Genomic DNA, 23,408 nt, shown 5'->3' on the forward strand with positions numbered 1-23,408 from the left:
CAATATTAAATGTCAAATCTCCTAATTCTACATCCATTTTTTATCACCATTATAGCATGTGATTACTGGTAATCAGATTTTCGAAATTCAGGTCCTATTGAAAATACTTCAAGGGAACTCACTATGTAAGAAGTCCTTTGTATATACATTGCAAAAAGTATAATCTTGAATTTACATTCTAAAAATAGTCTCAAAAGTGTCCTGATGTTTAATTTATATTTATTTGATCATATAATAAAAAGTGTTGGCACTGACCAATGTGGCTTAGTTGGTTGGGCATCATCCTACAAAGTGAAAGATCACTGTTTTGATTCCTGGTTCAGGGCACATGCCTGGGTTGAGGGTTTGGTCCCCAGTCTGGGTGCATACAGGGGCAACTGATTAATGTTTCTCTCACATATCAAAGTTTCTCTCCCTTTCTTTCTCCCTCCCTTCCCCTCTTTCTAAATATATATATATTTTCAATATTGTATATGATAGAAAAGCATGCTGTTTTTCTATGTGGTTATAGCAGTAATACAAGCTTTGAAAGTGGGACAAAGAGTGAAGATATTAAGAAGGCCAGTACTTTGCTGATCCGTAAGTTGTATATGCTGATGCAGAACCTTGGACCCCTTCCTAATGATGTTATACTTACTATGAAACTCCACTACTATAATGCAGGTAGGTGGAGACCTCTAATCAAATTCCTTCTTAAGTGTTGAAGTAATATTTTATATAAATAGAAGGATTTTTCCAAGCATCAGAAAAAGATGTCTGTTGCTACACGTGAAAGATTAATCTGATTTGTTCTGTTGAAACCAAGTTTTCTTGGTTTTCTGCCCTTTTTATTTTGCAGTGACCCCAAATGATTACCAGCCCCCTGGTTTTAAGGAAGGGGTAAACTCACACTTACTGCTTTTTGAGGGGGAACCTGTAAACCTGCAAGTGGGAATGGTCTCAACTGGCTTTCACAGCATGAAAGTTAAAGTCACAACTGAGGCCACCAGAGTGTCCGATTTGGAGAATAATCTCTTCCAGGAGAATAGCACCACCGAGATTGCTCATCAAGGTCTAGACTGCGATGAGGAAGAGGAAGAATGCAGCAATCATGTAAGGCAAAGCTTTAGTGAGCCTCTGTTGCTTCCGTTAAACACAGTTGACATTTTTCAGTTGCTATACAGGTCTTGTCGCAGCAACAGGGTCTAATGGAGTGTGCCAGGTACAAAAACTGAAACAAAACTACCCCCTAACCTTAAGGAGTATTTATCCTAAAAGAGTATTGTCTTTGTTAGATAAAATTGGCCCTGACTATGAGAAGAAAAAGACTTCCTAATATACTTCTTTTATAAAATATACTCATGAATTTAGAAAATTTTGGATTTTCTTTCTTTTATTTATAAGTAATAAACATACTCAAAAGAATCTTGAGGCTTTACTGGAAATAAATGATAGAGATTTGTTCAAGGGTCTTAGAATTTGCAAGCTAAAAACACAGCTAGGCAAAAACCTAGAAATGTTCCAAAGAGAAGGAAAAGTTAAAAATTGTAATGGCAAAAAGTACATTCTTGAGAATTATCAGTCCTTCATTTTTAGCCCTAGAACTGATCCAGGGTAGTTATCAGTCAGATGACAGGTAGTTAGGATGTTGGATGCCAGGTGGCACAGAAGATGGGTGCAAGGAGGTCTGGTCACATACCAGTGGTCTAGATATGGGTATCAGGTGTATGTATACGTGAGTCTGTTAAGGGGTAATCAGGTGGCCTTGATATGTGTGTCCTTCAGGGAGTAATTAGAGCGTTACCTGGTCCAGATGTATATCCAGGCATTGACACAGGGCTGGAAAGTTGATGAAGTTAATGTATATCTAGGCATTTACTCAGGATTGGGAAGTTCAAAAAAATTTAAGTTTCCAGGGTAGTTATAAAAAGAAGTGTCTTTTTTCATGCCTCACCTTTCATAATGTTAATAATTTTAGCAGCTTGGTTAAAGTGACTCCATTTTATATATTTCCTGTCTTCCCCCTGTCTTCAGTATTTTGGGAATAAAAAAATGTTCTAGGTGTTTATTTATATTCACTGGAAGTATAAATAAGTTCTTGATTACTGGGGTAATTGGGCGGGAGGGGGTTGGGAGAGACAAAAGTTATGGATATACTAAAGTCAGAGTGAAGACAAAATGAGAGTCAATTCTTGGTTACGTGGATAGAGACAAGCTTTGGGTCTAGGTCCCCATGGAAAGCTAGGGGACTGGGTAGGAGCCACTGGAACCAAACAGGCAGGTCTCTGAGCCCTTTACCTTCCTGCTTTCTCCAGGAGAGGCTTGGAGTTGAGTACTTGCTAGGGCCCCACTGTGTTCTAGGTAAATTCACACTCTGTTGTCTGGATAAAAAAGTTTGCTGGATGACAACATTGTATTAAAGGGGTTCTGAGACATAAAGAATTTTCAGATACCTAGTAGAAAGAGATGCTATAAAATCTTTTTAAGGGCTATTTTAAAGTTAGGATGCTAATTTGCTTGAGATAGTTTGAGTCCTACTTAAAGATAGATGTCTATAGTAGGTAAACTTTGAAGTTTCCTGCTGATTCTTTAACTCTGTATGATGTTTATTACATTGAAAAGAGTGTTAATTTAATTAATAAAAAACCAAACAACAGGATTTTTTTTTCATTTTTAGTAAGTATTTTCACAATGTCACACATGATAATGGCTTTAAAGTTTGATACAACTTTCTTCTGATTCTACTCAAGGAAGATATAGCTAACTAACATAGATTAGTTAAAAAAAAATAAAGGTTAAGAAGAGAATGAGCATGTATCATATGGATTTTTATCTTTTAAAGTTGAGAATTTTTTTTTTTTTACTGACTGAAATGAGAGCAGGACAACTTGAGAATGAATAATTCAATTGATAGATTAAATAAGACATGCGATGACACTTTTTAAGCATACATTTAGTAGGAACCATATAAAGTTGAGCTTTGAACAACGTGGGTTTGAACTGTGCTGGTCTACTTACATGCAGATTTTTTTTTTTTCCAGTAAATGCTTATACTGTTTTTGATCCAGGCTTGGGAGTCCAGAGATGCAGAGAGCCAGCCTTAAGTGTTAATCTACACCATTTTATATAGGGGATTTGAACATCTGTGGATGTTGGTATCTATGAGAAGGGGGGACCTGGAATGAATCCCCCATAGATACTGAGGGACAACTTAAGTTTTGAGTGAGTTAAAGAAGAACTCAGAGGCATGGACAACAGTGTAGTAATTGCAGGGGGGAGGGGAGTATAAGCAGACTAAATGATAAGGAAAAAAATACAATGAAACATTAAAAAATAAGTTTTGAGTTAGTTAAAAGTTATACTCAGATTTTCAATTATGTGGGTGTTGGCACCCTTGACCACTACGTTGTTCAAGGGTCAACTATATACAAAGATCAGGACTTTGTAGTAAACTCTGTCCGTTCAAGTTCATCTCTCAACTCTCCAATCACATGAAAGAATGATTTAGTAAGCCTAGTGAAGTTTTCTGATGTTTTCCCACTAAAAATTCTGTTGTTCCTTCATGGAATACACATACATATACACATTCATATGTACAACCCTTTATTATTTAAAAACTATTTTGAAATATATCAGGCATACAGTAGAATATATAGAAACAGTATGTACCATATAAAGAATAATGAGAACATCCATATAACCTCCATTCAGGCTGAGAAGTACCTGTCATTGTTACTAGCTTAGAAGCCACCATATGACCGTTCCTTATTGCACCCCCTCCTTCTCCTCTAAGGTAACACTCTACTAAATTCTATGACAACCCTTCCCTTACTCTTCTTTATGGTTTTACCACCTGTGAGTATATCTGTTTGTCTACAATTTTTATACAAATGTAATCATACTTTAGGTATTCTCTGATTTGCTTGACCATCAAAAATGAGATTTGTCCATTTATATTGGTTGTTCATTCATTTTCACTGCTGTAGAATATTCTATCTACTCATAATATATATTGTTTCTTTTTAATTGCTATAAACATTCATGTACACACCTCAGGGTATACATGTGCAAGAGTATCTCGAGAAAATATATCGAAGAGTCCTAGAGCTTGCACATTTTCAACTTTATTAAGTAATGCAAAACTATTTTCCAAAGTAATATCAACTGATACTCCACCAACAGTTGGAGGAGAATACCCTACATTCTTGTGAATACTTAACATTATCAGAGTTTATTTTTCTACCTGTCAGCTGGATATAATATAATAATGTCACACAGTTTTGATTTGTATTTTCCTGCTAGTTACTGAGTTTGAGCATCTTCTCATATGTATTGGCCATTCTGATTTTCTTCAAGTCTTCCATGCATCTTTCTATTGGGTTATTTATCTTTTCTTCATTGATTTTAAACATACATTCTGCATAATAATTCTTTTTTGTGGCTTAAAATAACACAAATTTATTATTTTATAGTTCTGTAGGTCTGAAGTTTGATACGGGCTCACCAGGCTAAAATCAATATTCTGGCAGGCTGTGTTTCTTTTGGGAGCTTGTAAGGGAGAATCCATTTCTTGCTCATTTGGGTTGATTGGCAGAATTCAGCTCCTTGCAGCTGTATACTGAGGTCCATGTTTGCTGGCTGGCTGTAAACTGCCGATCACTCCCAGCATCTAGCAGGGGTGTCCAACCTGCAGCCCATGGGCCACATGTGGCTTAGGATGTCTATGCGGCCCAACACAAAACTGTAAATTTACTTAAAATACTATGAGTTTTTTTGTGTGTGTGATTCTGTATTGCAATGTATTTAATGTGTAGCCCAAGACAACTCTCCTTCCAGTGTGACCCAGAGGTGCCCAAAGGTTGGACACCCCTTATAGAGGCTGCTGCTTTCCCCAGCTCATGGTCTCCCTCCTTCATCTTCAAAGCCATCAGTGATGGTTGAATCCTTCTCACATCATATCTCTCTGACGTGCATAATTAATCTTTCTTACTTATTCATGTCACTACTTTTTTTTCAAGTTTGTGGCTTAACTTTCAATTTTAAGATGCATTTTGCTAAAGGGTTTTTAATTTTAATGTAGTCAAATCTTTTCCTGTAATATTTACTTTTGAATATTCTTAAGAAATCTTCTTTACCTGAGGTCATTTATAATATTCTCCTATATTTTATTCTAAAAGTTTTTTATTTTTACATTTAGGTTTTATTCCATCTGGAGTTTATTTTCATTTGTGGTGTGAGGTAGACCAGACTCCTTAACACTTTTTAATCCAAGTATAATATATATACAGAAAAACACATCATAATGATATGGCTCAATAAATATTTACAAAATGAACACCAGGGCTGATGTGAGGGCGAGGCAAACAAGGTGAGAGTGAGTGCCTCCTCAAATTTTCTCCCTAGGTATCTTGTTTGCCTCACCCTTGCCACAGCCCTACGAAGTAAACATGTTAAATCAACACCTAGATTAAGAAACAAAATACTACCAGTCCCCTCCCCCCCCACAGAAAACCCGGTCTTACTTTATAGTGACTGTCCCACTCAACAAAAATATCTGTATTCTGATTTCTATTTGCATATATTAATTTCTCTTGTTTTTATTTTACAGATGTAGAATCACACAGTATGAACCATTTTTTCACTCAGCACTTTGTTGTGCTCTGTATCTATAGTTTTGCTTATTGTTGTAGGCCATACTCACTATCTATCTAGTCTTCATGGGCATTGGGGCAATTTCCTATTTTTGACTCTTATGAATAGTATTTCTCTGAACATTCTGAATATGTTTGTTAGTACACATTTTTGGTAGGAATAGAATTGCTTAGGAGCAGAATTTCTGGGTCAAAGGATATGTGTACATTTAGCTTTTAATAGATACTACAAAACAATTTCCAGTGTGGTTGTGCCAATTTACACTTCCATCAGCAATATATGAGAGTTGTGGTTGCTCCACATCCTCACCAACCTTTGGCATTTTCCATCTTTTTAATTTTAGCTATTCTGGTGGGTGTGTAGTAGTATGTCATTGTAGTTTTAATTTGCATTTCCCTGAATGACTAATGAATTGAACATTTTTTCATATGTTATTTGGCCATGTTGGATATCCTCTTTTGTAAAATGTCTTTTTAAAGTTTGTCATTTTTTTTGTGTTGGGTTCTATTGAGCTGCCTTTCTTTCTTACTGATTTGTAGGAATTCTGCTTATATATTCAATATGTGTATTATAAATATATCTTTGACTTTATAAGTGGCCTTTTTACTCTTTTAATGGTGTTGTGATAAAAAAGAATATTAATTATATTAATCTTAATACAGTCCAACTTATCAATTAATTTGACAGTTTTTATTTAAAATTTTTTGCCTAGCCCTGGTTGGTTTGGCTCAGTGGATTGAGTGCAGGCCTGTGAACCAAAGGGTTGCCAGTTCAATTTCCAGTCAGGGCACATACCTGGGTTGCAGGTCAGGTTCCTACTTGGGGGCATGCAAGAGCCAACCACACATTGCTGTTTCCCTCTTTTTCTTCCTCCCTTCCCTTCCCTCGAGAAATAAATAAATAATCTTTAAAAAAATAAAAAATAAAATTTTTTGTCTAAAGTTTACAGAGATGTACTCTGTTTTTCTCTAAAAAGGGGAAATAACTACAAAAAAGAGAAGGGATTTTTTTTAATTATAAAGGACTTCCATGAATAACTTCATACCTAGAAATATAAATACCTGACTTTTCACTGCTTTCAGGTAGTCATATATTTTGGTATGAGTTATTCATGGAGGCTTCATAATTTTAAAAATCTCTTCTGTTTCTGTAGTTATTTCCCTGTCTTTGTATCCAGTACTGTTTATTTGTGCCCCATGTATTTTTCTTGGTTATATTGGCCAAGAATCACTATTTTTAATTACTTTTTTCAAAGTCATCTCTTGTTTCTACTGCTTTTATTGTTTGTTTTCTATTTTATTCATGTCCTTCTTTTATCTTTGCCTTCTTCTGTTTCTCTGGTTTGGTTTTGTCTCCATCCAAATTAATCTTTCCATCCATATATAGACATATGTACCTACAAATACCTCAAATTCAACATCTCCAAATGGAATTTCAACTTCTGACCAAACATGCTCTTTTCCCTCCCAGATTCCTTTTCTTGGTATTGCATCATCACTTTACCAAACAGCCTGCCGAAGAATGTGTTCAACTCCTATTTGATTCACACTTCTTACATCCTTTTGTGTGCCATTTCCGTCTCTTTTGCCTTTGAAATATTTCTCAAGTCTGGGCCTATTGCTGCTGTGGTGATTCAGGCTATCATCATTGCCTTCTTGGTCAATGGCAGCTGAGTCTTCTAATAGGTTTCCCTGATGTCATCACTGCCTCTCTAATCTGTCTTCCAGAGTCACAGAGAGTGGGGTGCTAAAACTATGATGATCATTTTTAAATATTTCAAGTTAATTTATTTTGTGTAATTTCAAAGGACAGAATGAAAGTCAGTAACTGAAAGACAATGGGTGGGAGAGGGAAGAGATTGATTTTTGGCTCAATGGAAAGAACTCTTTAAAAATTTTAAAGCAATATAAAAATGACATTAAAGTAATTTAAAAAGCATTGCAAATCTTCCAACTGTCCTATCATCCTATCAATACTGTTTTCATTTCTATATGTTCCATCCCCTCCAGTGTTTTCTCACAGATAGACACATTTAATCATGTGTATATGTAAATTTGTTTTACTTTTATACTTGAGATTAATTTTTTATATATATGTCCCACTTAATCTTCATATTGTTTTAAAATTTTTATTTATTTGTTTTTAGTCAGAGGAAAGGGAAGGAGAAAGAGAGGGAGAGAAGCATCAATGTGTGGTCCATTACTGGGGACCTGGCCTGCAACCCAGGCATGTGCCCTGACTAGCAATCTAAACAGTGACCGTTTGGTTCACAGGCCAGCGTTCAATCCACTGAGCCACACCAGCCAGGGCCATATTTTTAATTTTAATGACCTTTGTTTCATTTAGGTACTTGCATTACCATTTTTCTACTTTAAACATTTAAGTTAATTCCTGATCTTGCTATTATAAAGTGTTTTGATAAATACTTCTGTATGCATGACAGACTTTTTCCTTATTGTCTAAGGATATAGTATTGGGAGTTAAATTTTTAGAAAATTTCTATAGCTCTCAAAGGAGTATTACCAAATTATTTTCAAGAAGCTTCCAGCTTATTTACCTCTTCAGAGTGAACTTTCTAGCAATGACAGCTACTTAATAAATCTGGCTGTCTTGAGAAGGATGAACTCCTTGTCACCAGCTGTGTTCAAATATAGATATACATTGTGTTCAAGGAAGAATATATATATATATATATATATATATATATACACACACACACACATACACACACACACACACACATACGATTGTCTCTAGGGTATTAAAAGAGAAAATTATGACTTAGGGAGAAGGTTAAACTAGATTGATCTGACCTCTGAGTTCCCTTCCATGCTAAGATTTTCTGGGATAATTTTTGAATTCCTTGTGAGAGCATGATGGCCTCTAAGCACTGTGAAGAAAAGAGACATATGAAATATAGTTTCTATCTTTGAGAAACCTGACTGAAGAAATAATACCTATATAATATAATGAAAAATAATATTGGAGAGTGCGCGAATGATAGAAATAATATTAACTAATAATATTGAGCATTTTCTCAGGGCTTTGCATATTAATACACTTTTAATATTTCCCACTATTTTATATTATTATCCTGATTTTACAAATGAGGAAACTGAAACTCAGAGATTAGGCCAAGGCTACATACACAGTGAATAACTAGCTGGGCCAGAATTCAAATCAAGGCAGTTTGACTCCAAAGCCTGTGTTCTTAGGATACAGAAATGAGGATAAATTGGCACTGTGTTGGAAGGTTTCACTGAGTTGGTGATTTTATGGATGAATCATATTTTTATTGGCAGAGACTAAGGCAGAAGGCATTCCAGGCAAGTTGGAAAGGACTTCTGTCTCTATGACTTGGAATTTCAATAGTTCAAGGTATGAATTTTGTACACCTTTCCCTGTATCCTACATGACTTCGCTGAAATCTCTACATTTGGTAAACTCTAACTCAAAGATTTTTTTTTTAGAAATTGAAAAATATGTATTTTTTTAAAATACATTTGTCTCTGCCTACCCCCCACCACTTTCCCTTACCCCCTCCTCCCTCCCTCCTTCCCTCCCTCAACTCTTCCCCTTTGGTTTTGTCCATAAACCATAAAATTTTCCTACTAAAATAGAAAGTTCATAAAATCTTGATCAAACAGCCTTTCACCAGTGATCCATAGTTAAGAAGTGATTTAACATAATCATCTTATGAGAGTATTGTAAAATTGAAAAAAAAGATTTTAATATAATTTCCTTTTGCAGGTTATTCCTTATCTTGGTCACAGAAATACAAATATAAGCAAATTTCTACCAGTAGTTGAAATTATTTAATATTTGTACTATTAACTTTCTGGTGTGGTCCTTAAGACCCGAGGAAAAATGTAAAAGTGAGATGGTAATTTGGCAATGGATTCAGAAGTGATAAAAAGCACACAGACTTGAAATTTTAAAATTCTTAAATTAGCCCTGGCTGAGTAGTGCAGTTGGTTAGAGTGTCATCCGATATGCCAAGGTTGTGGATTCATTCCTCAGTCAGGGCACATACATGAAGCAACCGAAGAATGCATAGATAAGTAGAACAACAAAGTATGGCTTATGGCTTATTACCCGGATTCATTTTTTTTTTCGATGTGAAGTCCATTTCTCACCCTTTTGTGCTAACACATTTGATTGCAGATGACTTTTTTTTTTGTTTTTGGAGAAATCAAGATGTAAATTACATTGGTGCCAAAGTAAATCGTACCATTGGACTAAAAAGATATTTTCTGAATTTCTTAGAATTGCTTTGTATTTTAGCCAGTGGATTGAACAAGAGCCTTTTCATTCAGAACCTATTTTCTCACACTAAACTGAACTGAAGTATAGCCTGATAATTTTCATAACATAACACCTCAGGCAGCATATATGCTTTGTTTGATACAATGTAATGCTGGCAAAAATATCTTAGATTCTTGGAAGTAGAGTCAGTTTTTGAAAATGTTGGAGGAAACGCATCATCTACAGAAAATATTCAGACTTAAAAACCACTAATCATTCTCTATCATGAGCTATAGTCCTTTTCACAAAGTTTCTTTTTGTCAAAAGTATTTTTTTCAATTTTTCTGTTTTGTGTATAGAATGTAATTATTATCCTCTTAACTACACAAAGGGGAATGAAAGTTGGTTGACTTTCCCATCAGTCTTATGTCATTTCTTTTTTTATATGAATCATTCTATAACATATCAGAGAAATATTTCCTTCCTATTGTGAGTGGGAAAAGCCACACTGATGATCTGTGTATGTTTCACTTACACAAGGAAAAAAAGAGTATATTGATATATATTGTAGCAGAAGAAAAGTTGAGTATGGTGAGTAATCTTAGGTAGGAACACTTTAGATGTTACTATTATTAAGTCCTAGAATTCAAGAAAATTTTTTTAAAGGAGTAAAACTGAGAATGTTCTGTTTGGCTAAAAAAAATGCCTGTAATAGTCTGAAATAATACAATGTTATCATTATACTAAAACCAGTGTAATACTAGGTTCTATTTAAATTATAATTTTTTCAAAATTAAGACTGTTGAGATTTAGTCAATTACACATTGGAAAAAATATAATAATATTAGTTATCTAGAACTATATTCAGTTGGCCAATTTTTCTAATACTTGGTATATGTGCTCTGGTTTTCCATTTGAAGCTAAATTGTCTATTGCTAAACAGATGAGGTTATGGTTTGTAACAAATCCAGCCAGGGTAGGGAGAATAATTTTCGTAGCATTTATATTAGGATCCCAAAATTGAGATCTAAGACTTCAGAAGTCCAGTCCTTTGGAGAGTGATAAAGAAGAGCCAGAAACAGAAGTATATACACTTTATGGGGCTACCTTCTCAAATTTGCTTCTTCATGCATGATGGAGGGCTCCTCTTGCTTTGATAAGCAAATTCAGAACAATTAGAAACATTATAGCTAGTGACACTTGCTTTTTACAGATTTTATTTATTTATTTTTAGAGAGAAGGGAAGAGAGAAGGGGAGAGAAACATCAATGTGTGGTTGTCTTTCGCGATCCTCCAACTGGGGACCTGGCTCACAACCCAGGCATGTGCCCTAACTGGGAATCAAACCGGTGATGTTTTGATTTGCAGGCCAGCACTCAATCCACCGAGTCACACCAGCTAGGGTACTAATGGCACTATTTTGACACTTAAACAAATCTATACACAGTTCATTGTGAAGAAAGCTTAAAATAATATTCTAAAATATCCTCATCAACCATCGGTTATCAACATTTATTCAATCAACAGATTTATATTGAAGCCTATCATGATTGAGTCACTGTATAAAGGTAGTGTACACAAAGATAAATAAGCCAAATCCCTGATTCAAAATTGCTTAGGAGAAATGAAACATAAACAAAGAGCTGTTATATAAATAATAATAATAGCCACCATTTGTTAAGTGCTTACAAAGGTCTTTATATACACATGGCTTCAATTAATCCTACAGCTTTGCATAACATTTTATAGCTGAAGACAGAAGTTCATAGTCATTAAGTAGCATGTCCAAGGTTACCCAGTTAGAGGACATCAGAATCAGTATTTGAAGTTATGTCTCTCTGCCTCCAAAGCTCACAAGAAAACAAAACCCACAAGAGAGCAAAAACCCTATAGAATGATCAAATTCCATTTTTAGTCATGAAGGAATAATCTAACAGGCTTATTCTCCTCCTGCCTAGGAAACTGGGCAAAATATATGAAACAACTGTTTTCAAACATTAGGTAACAGGAAGTGTAGAACTGGGATCCCTGAGAGAAGAAAAACAAGATGAGCCTTAAAATTGTTCTGACTTTCTGTCAGGAGGTACTTTCTGGACCTCTGGTGCGGGGAGCGAGAACCCATGCAGAACATGGCAGTCTTACTGGATTGTAGAAACAGAGATTGGAACTTGAGGAAGCCAAGACAGCTGGGGACAGAGCATCAGAAACATGGGACCTGTACATAGAAAGAACCCTAGAAATCAGCATAGGTGTCCCCTGAATCTTTGGTTGAATATTCAGCTTGTTAGGTGTGAGCTGAAATTCTATGAAGTTGGACAATGAAAACTGTTGGGGAACTGTAAGCTAAACAATTCCTAGAGCTCTCACAGAACTAGGAGATATTTACATAATGACCAGTTACATGGAGAGATCTTTCTGAAGAGCCAGAACATTTAGTAGAGGCTTGGGGTTTTACCTAGTATTGGTACTAAACCAACCCTTTTAGTAAAGGCCTCCAAACTTAACTCAGATAGCTTAAGAACAAGCCTTCAAAGGATCGAGCTTATTTGCCTGCCAAAACAAAATTGAACACTTCGTAAAGGAAGACAACAAAGTCCAAACACTCAACTATCTAAAATTCTTATTGTCCAGAATCCAGAAAAATTTATTGACATTTTAAGTAGCAGGAAAATTGACCCATAAACAAGGAAAATCAGTAGAAGCAGACCCAGAAATGTCAGCAATGATAAAATTAGATAAAGACTTTAAATTTTATTTTATTTTTATTATTGAATTTATTGGGGTAACATTGGTTAATAAAATTATATCAGTTTCAGGTGTACAATTCTATAATCGAACATCTGTGTATTGTATTGTGTGTTCACCACCCCAAATCAAGATGGACTTTAAATTTTAAAACAGCTATTATTACACCAAGTAACAGCTATTATTACACCAAGTATAGTAATAACCTATGTTTATAGAAAAACATGTATACAAATGTTTATAGTGGCTTTATTTGTAATCTCCCAAAACTGGAAACAATACAAATTTCCTTAATGGGGAGAATGATTCAACTTAAAATTAAAAAAATAAGCTACTGATACATGCAACAACATGGATCAATTACAAGTGCATTATGCCAGGTGAAAAAAGCCAGAATACCACAGACTGTATGATTTTACATTTTTTTATTTAACAACTATATTGAGATATAATTCATATACCATGCAATGTACCCATTTAAAATATACAATTCAATGGTCCTCAGAAAATTCAGAGTTGTGCAATCATTGCCACAGTCAATCTTAGAACATTTTCATTATCTCATAAAGAAATCCTATATCCTGCAGCTATCACCTCTCTAATTTCCCATTTTTCCTCTCTCCCAAGTCTTAAGCAACCACTAGTTTATTTTCTGTCTTTATAGATTTGCCTATTCTTGATATTTCATATAAATGACTACATTCAATATGTTATCATTTGTGACTACCTCCTTTTACTTAGAATTATGTTTTCAAGGTTTATTCATGTTGTAGCATATATCAGTACTCCATTCCTTTTATGGCTGAATAATATCCCATTGTATAGCTACATCCACATCTTAACTATTCATCAGTGTTAGAGATATGTGGATTGTTTCTACTTTTTGGTTATTATGAATAATGCTACTCTAAATATTTGTGTACAGGTTCTCTGTGAACACCTATTTTTTAAAAGATTTTATTTATTCATTTTTAGAGAGAGCGGAAGGGAGGGAGAAAGAGAGGGAGAGAAACATTAATGTGTGAGAGATACATCAATTGGTTGCCTCTCACACACCCCCAGCTGGGAACCTGGCCTGTAACATGTGCCCTGGCATGTGCCCTGACTGAGCATTGAACTGGCAGCATTTTGGTTTGCAGGCTGGCACTCAATCCACTGAGCCATATCAGCCAGGGCTCTGGGAGCATCTATTTTTAAATTCTTGGGTATATACCTAGGAGTGGCATTGCTGGGTCATATGATAACTCTACATTTAATCATTTGAAGAACTCTGGAACTAACTTCTAAAATGGCTGCAACATTTTATATTCCTACGAGCAGTGTATGAGAGTTCCAGTTTTCACGAACACATATCTTCTTTTTGATTCTAGCCATCCTAGTGTGTATGAAGTAAGTGGTCTCATTGTTTTGATTTGCATTTCTCTAATCACTATTGATGTCAAGCAGGTTTTTGTGTGTTTATTGTCCATTTATTTATATATCTTCCATCGAGAAAGGTTTATTTGGGTCTTTTGCCCCTAAAGTTAGGTTTTGTTTGTCTTTTTATTTGTGAGGTGTAAGAATTCTTTATATGTTCTAGTACAGTCTCTTAACAGATATATGACTTGCAAATATTTTCTCCTACTCTGTGGGTTGTGTTTTCACTTTCTTGATTGCGTCATTTGAAGCACAAATGGTTTTTAATTTTGATCAAGTCCAAATTATCCATTTTTGCTTATGCTTTTTTTTGGTGTCATGTCTCAAAATCCTTTGTCAAATCCAAGCTCATGATTTACCTCATTGATTTCTTCTTAGAGTTTAATAGTTTCAGCTCTTCCATTTAGGTCTTTGATCCATTTTGAGTTAATTTTTTGTGTGGTGTGAGGTAAGGATATGACATCATTTTTTTGCATGTGGCTATCCAGTTGTCCCAAACTCACTTGTTCAAAAGACTATTCTTTCCCCTTGAAATATTTCTAATGCACTTAAGAAAAATTAGTTGACTGTAGACAAATGATTTCTGGACTCTCGATTCTAATCCATTAATTTATATGTCTATCACTATGCCAGTACTGCAGTGTCCTGATTATCTTTGTAGTAAATTTGAATCAGGATTGTTTTTGCTATTCTGAGTCATTCGCAATTTCAAGATTTTTACTTTTTATTTCCTATTGATTTTAGAGACAGAGAGACAAAGACAGAGACACAGACAGAATGACATCAATTTGTTGTTCTACCTGTTTATGCATTCATTGGTTGATTCTTATATGTTCCCTGCTGATCAGGTATCGAACCTGCAACCTTGGCCTATGATGGTGATGCTCTAACCAACTGAGCAACCTGGCCGGGACTCATAGGATTTTTAGAATCAGCTTGTCAATTTCTACAAAGAAGTCAGCTGTGGTTCATATAGGGGTTTCATTGAATCTCTGGATGAATTTGGGGATTATTGACGATGATATTAAGCCTGTCAATCTATGAACATGTGATATTTTTCCATTTATTTAGATTTTCTTTAATTTCTTTCAGCAACGTTTGTAGTTTTCAGAGTATGTTTTACACTTGTTTTGTTAAAGTTACTCATAAGTACTTTATTCTTTTGATGCTGTTGTGAATGGCATTATCAAAATTTTTTTTCATTTCATTTTTGGTTGTTAATTGCAAGTATATAAAAATACAGTTGAATTTTGTATTTTGGCTTTATATCCTGTAATCTTGCTGTGATGGTTACTTTAATGTGTCAAGGGTATTTGGAAGGTGTTTTGATGAGGTTAAGATTTAAATAGGTGAACTTTGAGTGACACGATTGCCCGCTCTAATGGGAGTCAGCCTCATCCAACCATTTGAAGGCCTAAATAAAACAAAAAGACCAGCCTCCATAAGCAAGAGGGAATTCTCTAGCAGACTGCCTTCAGGCTTCATCGGTGCTATAGGCGCTCCTGAGTCTACAGGCTGCTGGTCTTCAGATTGGAACTGCTTCATCAGCTCTCCTAGGTTTCAAAACTGGCAGCCCCCATGGCAGATTTTTTATTTACCAGACTCTATAGTCATGTGAGCTAATTCCTTATGATAAATCTCTTTACACACACACACACACACACACACACACACCCCCTATTAGTTCTGTTTATCTGGAGAGCCCTTACTATACACTTGCTAACTTGTTAGTTTTAATTGTTTTTAGTGGATTCCTTAGGATTTTCTGTGTACAAAATCATGTCATCTACAAACAGAAAAACTTTTTCTTCTTTCTTTACATTCTCGATGTCTTTTATTTATTTTTCTTTTTAAAAATTTTAAAACTCTCTATTTTATTTTATTTTTATTTTTTATTACATTTTTTGGGTGACATTGGTTAATATGATCATGTAAATCTCAAATGTACATTTCTTTTTTTTAATCTTCATCTGAGGATATGTTTTTTATTGATTTTAGAGAGAGAGGAAGATCGGGGGGGGGGGAGAGAAACATCAATCAGTTGCTTCCCATATGCACCTTGACTGGGAATTGAACCCATAACCTAGGTATGTGCCCTGACTGGGAATCGAACATGCAGTCTTTTGGTGTATGGGATGACAGTCCAACCAACAGGGCCATTTGGCCAGGGCTCAAGAGTACATCTATTTTTATGAAACATGATCTGAATATTGCATTGTGTGCCCACTGCCCAAAGTCAAATCACCTTCCATCACCATATATTTGGCCCCCTTTACTACACCCTGACCTTCTTCCTTCTGGTAACCACCATACTATTATCTGTGTTTATGAGTTTCAGTTCTATATCCCACATATGAGTGAAATCATATGGCCCTTAGTTTTTTCTGACTGACTGATTTCACTTAGCATAATGTTTGCAATGTCCTCCCATGTTGTCTCAAATGGCAGTATTTCATCTTTTCTTATGGCTGAGTAGTATTCCATAGTATATATATACCACATCTTCTTTATCCAATCCTCTATCAAAGGACACTTTTGTTGTCTCCATGTCTTGGCCATCGTAAATAATGCTGCCATGAACATAGGGGTGCATGTATCTTAGTGAATACATGTTTTCTGAGTTTTTGGGTAGATACCCAGAAGAGGGATTGCTGGGTTATATGATAACTCTATTCTTAAATTTTTTTAAGGACTTGCCCTGCTGTTTTCCATAGTGGCTATACCAGTTTACATTCCTACCAGCAGTGAATGAAGGTTCTTTTTTTCCCACAGCCTCTCTAACACTTATTACCTGTCTCATTGACATTAGCCATTCTAACAGGTGTGAGGTGGTATCTCATGGTAGTTTAATTTGCATATCCCTAATAGCTCATGGAGTTGATCATCTTTTCATATATCTGTTTGCCATTTGAATATCTTCTTGGGAAAGTGTCTGTTCAGGTCCTCTGCCCATTTTTTAATTGGATTGTTTGTTCGTTTGGTGTTGAGTTGTACAGTTGTTTATATATTTTGGATATTAACTTTTTGTTGGAGCTGTTGTTTGCAAACATCATCTCCCATTTGGTTGGTTGCTTTTTTGTTTTGTTTCAGTCTCTTTTGCTGTGCAGAAGCTTTTTAATTTGATATAGTCCCATTCATTTATTTTTGCCTTGACTTCCCTTGCCTTGGGATCAAATTTATAAAATGTTCTCTAAGACCAAAGGTTCATAAGTTAAGTACCTATGTTTTCTTCCATGTACTCTATTTTTTAAGATCTTATACTTAGGTCTTTGTTCTGTTTTGAATTAATTTTTGTACATGGGGGCAAACTGTAATATAGTTTCATTCTTTTGTATATGGCTGTCTGATTTTCTCAGCATCGTTTAATTAAAGAGGTTTTTTATTCTCCATTGTGTGTTTTTGGCTCCTTTGTCAAAAATTATTTGCCCAAATACATGTGGTTTTATTTCTAGGCTCCTAATTCTGTTCCATTGATCTGTGTGTCTGTTTTTCTGCCAATACCATGCTATTTTGATTATTGTAGCTCTTTAGTACAATTTGAAGTCAGGTAGCGTGATACCTCTGGCTTTGTTCTTTTTTTTCTCAAGACTGCTTTGGCTATTTGGGGTTTTTTGTGGTTCTATACATATCTGATGATTTTTTTGATCTATTTCTTTAAAAAATAGCATTGGGATTTTAATGGGGGTTGCATTAAATCTGTATATTGCTTTGGGTAATATGGCCATTTTAACTATGTTGATTCTTCTAATGCATGAATGTGAAATATCTTTCCATTTTGTGTCTTTTTTAGTCTCTTTTAATAATGCTTTGTGGTTTTCACTGTATAGGTCCTTCACATCCTTTGTTAAATTTATTCTTAGGTATTTTATTCTTTTTGCTACAATTGCAAAAGGATTTTTTTCATTTCTTTTTTTGAAGTTTCATTGTTAATATATAGGAAAGAAGTCGATTTTTGTACATTGATTTTGTATTCTGCAACTTAACTGTATTTGTTTATTATTTCTTTTTTAATTTTTAATCATTATTGTATTTTTTCCATTACCATTTAGCCCCCTTAATCCCTCCTCCCCCCAGCAATCACCACACTGTTGTCCACGTCTATGAATCCTTTTTCCTCAATCCCTCCACCCCTCACCTCCCCATCCTGCCCCACACTAACTATCATCCTACTCTCCATCTATGAGTCTGCTCCATTTTACTTGTTAGTCCAGTTTGGTCATTAGATTCCACATATGAGTGAAATCATATGGTATTTGTCTTTCTCTTGCCCCTATCACGGTTTCATTCTCAGGAAGGCCCTTCTATGCAGTAGCAAAAATGGACCCTGACTGCCACTGCCCCACATCCCATTGGCTTAGGAACTCCATCAGGGAAAACTGTCCGTGTCCCAGTTCCAACAAAAGTCTCGTGGCTGGTTCTCATTGGCCTAGGTTGGATCATGTGACTACCTCTGACCAAATCACTGTGACTCCAGCCCGGGTCAAGTACTGGGTAGAATCAGCCCCACCCAAACTATAGGGGCAGAATCGGGCAGTGACTCCCAAACTGACGGCAGAAGGGGCAGTGATGCTGTCTGAGTAGAACAGTACCCCCGCAGTTCCCTTGATTGGTTTGCTTTAATCTGCTCCTGGAGACAATGAGCTGTCTCTCCAGGACGCCAGGGCTGTGCGTGGATCTGTTCTAAGGGCCTCCTTTTTCCTCCACCTGCAGGGCTCCCCTGAACCTTCTCTGTGACAATATGAAGTACTTAGTATAACGTTCTCCAGGTCAATCCATACTGTTGCAAAAGATAAAATTTTCTTTTTTATGGCCAAGTAGTATTCCATTGTTTATTATTTCTAATAGTATTTTGGTGGAATCTTAAGGTTTTTCTGCATACAGAATCATGTCATCTACAAAAAGTGACACCTTTACTTCTTTATTCTCAGTTTAGATGCCTTTTATTTCTTTCTCTTGACTGATTGCTCTGGCTCGGACTTCCACAACTATGTTGAATAAGAGTGGTGAGAGTGGGCATCCTTGTTTTGTGCCTGATTTTAGAGGAAGAGCTTTCAGTTTTCACCATTGAATATGATAGTGGTGGAGGGTTTGTCATATTTGGACTTTATTATGTTGAGGTACTTTGCTTCTTTTTCTTATCTAATTGCCCTGGCTACAACTTCTACTACATTGTTGAATAGAAGTGATGAGAGTGGACATTCTTGTTTTGTCCCTGATCTTAGAGGAAAACATTCAGTCTCTCACCATTAGATATGTTATTTATTATGTTATTTTTCTTGTAGATACCCTCTATCATGTTGAATAAATTCCCTTCTATTTGTAGTCTCTTAAGTGTCGTTTTTTTTTAAATCAAGTAAGGCTGTTGAATTTTGTCAAATGCTTTTTCCACATCTATTGAGATAATCATGTGATTTTTGTTTTATATTTTTTTGATATGCTGTGTTACATTAATGGATGATCAGTTATTCAACCAAACTTGCATTTCTGGGTCAAATCCCACTTGGTCACAGAGTATATATATACTTGTATAGGACTTTTACGTCCATATGTATAAGAGATATTATTCTGTAGTTTTATGACATCTTTGTTGGTTTGGGTATCAAACTGTCCCTATAAAGTGAGCTGGAAAGAGTTCACTCCCACATTTTGGAAGAATTTGTGAAGAGTTGGCATTAATTCTTTAAAAGTTTGGTAGAATTCAGCAGTGAGCTATCTGGGTTTGTGCTTTTCTTTGTGGGCAGTTTATTATTATTATTATTATTATTATTATTATTATTAATTCAATCTCTTGTAGATCTATTCATATTTTCTATTTCTTTTTATATATAGTTTCAATATATTATGCTAAAACATATGTACATACATATCTATGCAGTCATTTAATTATATTTTCTTGATTATGCTATTACAGTTGTTTGGATTTTTCCTCCTTTGCCCCCCTCCACCCAGCACCACCCAATCCCTCAGCAATCCCCACACCATTGTTCATGTCCATGGGTCATGTGTGTAAGTTCTTTGGCTACTGTACTTTATATCCCCATGGCTACTCTGTAACTACCTATTTAGACTTCTTTTTTTTTTAATTGTTCAATTTTAATTGTTCAAATTGTTAATTTGTCTCCATTTTCCTACCACTACTTTCCCCTGCCCCACCCACTCCTTCCTCCCACCCTCAATCCTTCCCCACTTTGGCTTTGTCCATGGGTCTTTTATACATGTTCCTTGACTTGATCTTTCCCCTTCTTTTCACCATTACCCGCTTCCCTCCTCCCCTCTCATTACTGTCAGTTTGTTTTTCCTTTCAGTGTTGCTGGTTATATTTTTTTTTTTGCTTGTTTGTTTTGTTGATTAGGTTCCACTTATAGGTGAGATCATATGGTATTTGTCTTTCACCTCCTGGCTTATTTCACTTAGCATAATGCTCTCCAGTTCCATCCCTGCTATCGTGAAGGGTAGTAGCTCTTTCTTTCTTTCTGCTGTGTAGTATTCCATTGTGTAAATGTACTATAGTTTTTTGACCCACTCACTTATTGATGGGCACTTAGGTTGCTTCTAGCACTTAGCTATTGTAAATTGTGCTGCTATGAACATTGGGATGCATAGGTTCTTTTGAATTGGTGTTTCAAGATTCTTAGGGTATAATCCCAGCAGTGGAATTGCTGGGTCAAAAGGCAGTTGCATTTTTAGCTTTTTGAGGAAATTCCAAACTCTTTTCCACAGTGGCTGCACCAGTCTGCATTCCCACTAACAGTGTACTAGGGTTCCCTATTCTCCACAACTTTGCCAGCACTTGTTGTTTGTTGATTTGTTTATGCTGGCCATTCTGACCGGTGTGAAGTGGTATCTCATCGTGGTTTTAATTTGCATTTCTCTGATGGCCAGTGATGCTAAGTATCCTTTCACATGTCTCTGGGCCCTGCATATGTCCTCCTTGGAGAATTGTCTGTTCAGGTCCTTTGCCCATTTTTTAATTGGATTGTTTGTCTTCCAGGAGTGGAGTCATGTGAGTTCTTTATATATTTTGAAGATCATATACTTGTCTGAGATATCATTGACAAATCTATTTTTCCACATAATTGGTTCCCTTTTCATTGTGCTGATGTTTTCTTTAGCCATGAGAAGCTTCTTATTTCGATGAAGTCCCATTTGTTTATTCTTTCCTTTATGTCCCTTGCTCTAGGGGACATATTGGTGAAAATATTGCTGCATAGAATATCTGAGAGTTTCCTGCTTATGTTCTCCTCTAGGACTTTTATGGTGGCCCGACTTATATTTAAGCGTTTTATCCACCTTGAGTTTATTTTTGTGTATGGTGTAAGTTGGTGGTCAATTTTCATTTTTTTGCACGTAAATATCCAGATCTCCCAACACCATTTGTTGAAGAGGCTGTTTTTACTCCATTTTATGCTTCTGCTTCCTTTGTTGAATATTAATTGACCATAGAGACATGGGTTTATTTCCGGGCTCTCTATTCTGTTCCATTGATCTATGTGTCTGTTCTTATGCCAGTACCAGACTGTTTTGATTATAGTGGCCTTGTAATATAGTTTGACATCAGGTATTGTGGTCCCTCCTACTTTGTCCTTCTTTCTCAAAATTGCTGCAGCTATTTGGGGTCATTTATGGTTCCATATAAAATTTTGAAATGTTTGTTCTGTATCTGTGAAATAACTCATTGGTATTTTAATAAGAATTGCATTGAATCTATAAATTGCTTTGGGTAGTATGGACATTTTGATGATGTTAATTCTTCCAATCCATGAATACAGTGTACGCTTCCATTTATTTATGTCTTTGTTAATTTCTTTTTTCAGTGCTGTGTAGTTTTCTGAGTGCAGGTCTTTTACCTCCTTGGTTAAGTTTTTTCCTAGGTACTTTATTTTTCTTGTTACTATAGCAAATGGGATTTTTCCCCTGATTTCTGATTCTGATATATCATTTGTGGAGTACAAAAATGCCTTTGATTTCTGAATATTGACTTTGTATCCCACTGTTTTGCCAAATTCACTTAAGTCGAGTAGTTTTTTTGGTGGAACCTATGGGGTTTTCTGTGTACACTATCATGTCTTCTGCAAACAATGACAGTTTTACTTCCTCTTTTCCAATTTGGATGCCTTTTATTTCTTTTTCTTGCCTGATTTCTGTGGCTAGGATTTCCAATAATATGTTGAATAGAACTAGTGAAAGTGGACAACCTTGTCTTGTTCCTGATCTTAGTGGGAAAGCTTTTAGTTTTTGCCCATTGAGTATGATGTTGGCTCTATGTTTTTTATATATGGTCTTTATTATGTTGAGGTATGCTCCCTTTACTCCCACTTTGCTAAATGTTTTTATCATAAATGGATGCTGTACCTTATCAAATGCTTTTTCTGTATCTATTGATATGACCATTTGATTTTTGTCTTTCCTTTTATGTGATGTATTATATTTATTGATTTGTCAATATTGAACCATCCTTGCATCCCTGGGATGAATCCCACTTGATCATAGTAGATGATCTTTTTAATGAATTGCTGGATGTGGTTTGCCAATATTTTGTTGAGGATTTTAATGTCTATGTTCATCAGTGATATTGGCCTGTAGTGTTCTTTCTTTGTCATGTCTTTATCTGGTTTTGGGATTAGGATGATGCTGGCCTCATAAAAAAGACTTTGGAGTCTTCTCTCTTCTTAGATTTTTTGGAATAGTCTGAGAAGGACAGGGGTTAGCTCTTCCTTAAATGTTTTGTAAAATTTTCCTGTGAAACCATTGAGTCCAGGGCTCTCGTGTGCTGGATTTTTTGATTACTGCTTCAATTTCACCAGCTGTTACTGGTCTATTCAGGCTTTCTGCTTCTTCTTCATTCAGTGTTGGAAGGCTATATTTTTCTAGAAATTTGTCCATTTCACCCAGGTTTTCAAATTTCTTGGCATATAATTTTTCATAGTAATTTTTTACAGTCCTTTGTATTTCTGTAGTATCAATTGTAATTTCTCCTCTCTCATTTCTGATATTATTTATTTGGGTCCTCTTCCTTTCTTTTTGATGATTCTGCTTAAAAGCTTGTCAATTTTGTTTATTTTTTCAAAGAACCAACTCCTGGATTTATTGATCCTTTGAATTGTTCTTTCAGTTCTTATGTCATTCAATTCTTCTCTGATCTTGATTATTTCCTTCCTTCTACTCTGGGCTTTGTTTGTTGTTGTTTCTCCAGTTCTTGAAGATGTAGGGTTAGGTTGTTTATTGAAAGTGTTTCTATATTTTTTAGGTAGGCCTGTATTGCTATGAACTTCCCTCTCAGGACTGCCTTTGCTGTGTCCCATAGGTTTTGGACTGTTGTGTGTTCATTTTCATTTCTTTCCAGAAACTTTTTGATTTCTTCTTCCATCTCA

At 35.4% G+C, this 23,408-nt stretch overlaps 1 protein-coding gene across 1 annotated transcript in view; it reads left to right on the plus strand.

The window, feature by feature from the left end:
* The window catches only part of HORMAD2 (HORMA domain containing 2), a 67,838-nt gene that overhangs the window by 20,967 nt on the left and 23,463 nt on the right, over positions 1-23,408 (plus strand). Inside the window, exons 9-10 of the mRNA XM_054594349.1 lie at positions 515-663; positions 839-1,092. Of these exons, the coding sequence (XP_054450324.1) occupies positions 515-663; positions 839-1,092 (403 nt within the window). The remainder of the gene's footprint in view (positions 1-514; positions 664-838; positions 1,093-23,408) is intronic.

The sequence above is a fragment of the Pteronotus mesoamericanus genome, unplaced genomic scaffold (genome assembly GCF_021234165.1).
Source record: "Pteronotus mesoamericanus isolate MK-2021 breed Mesoamerican mustached bat unplaced genomic scaffold, CSHL_Meso_final scaffold_507, whole genome shotgun sequence".
Classification (NCBI taxonomy): Eukaryota; Metazoa; Chordata; class Mammalia; order Chiroptera; family Mormoopidae; genus Pteronotus; species Pteronotus mesoamericanus.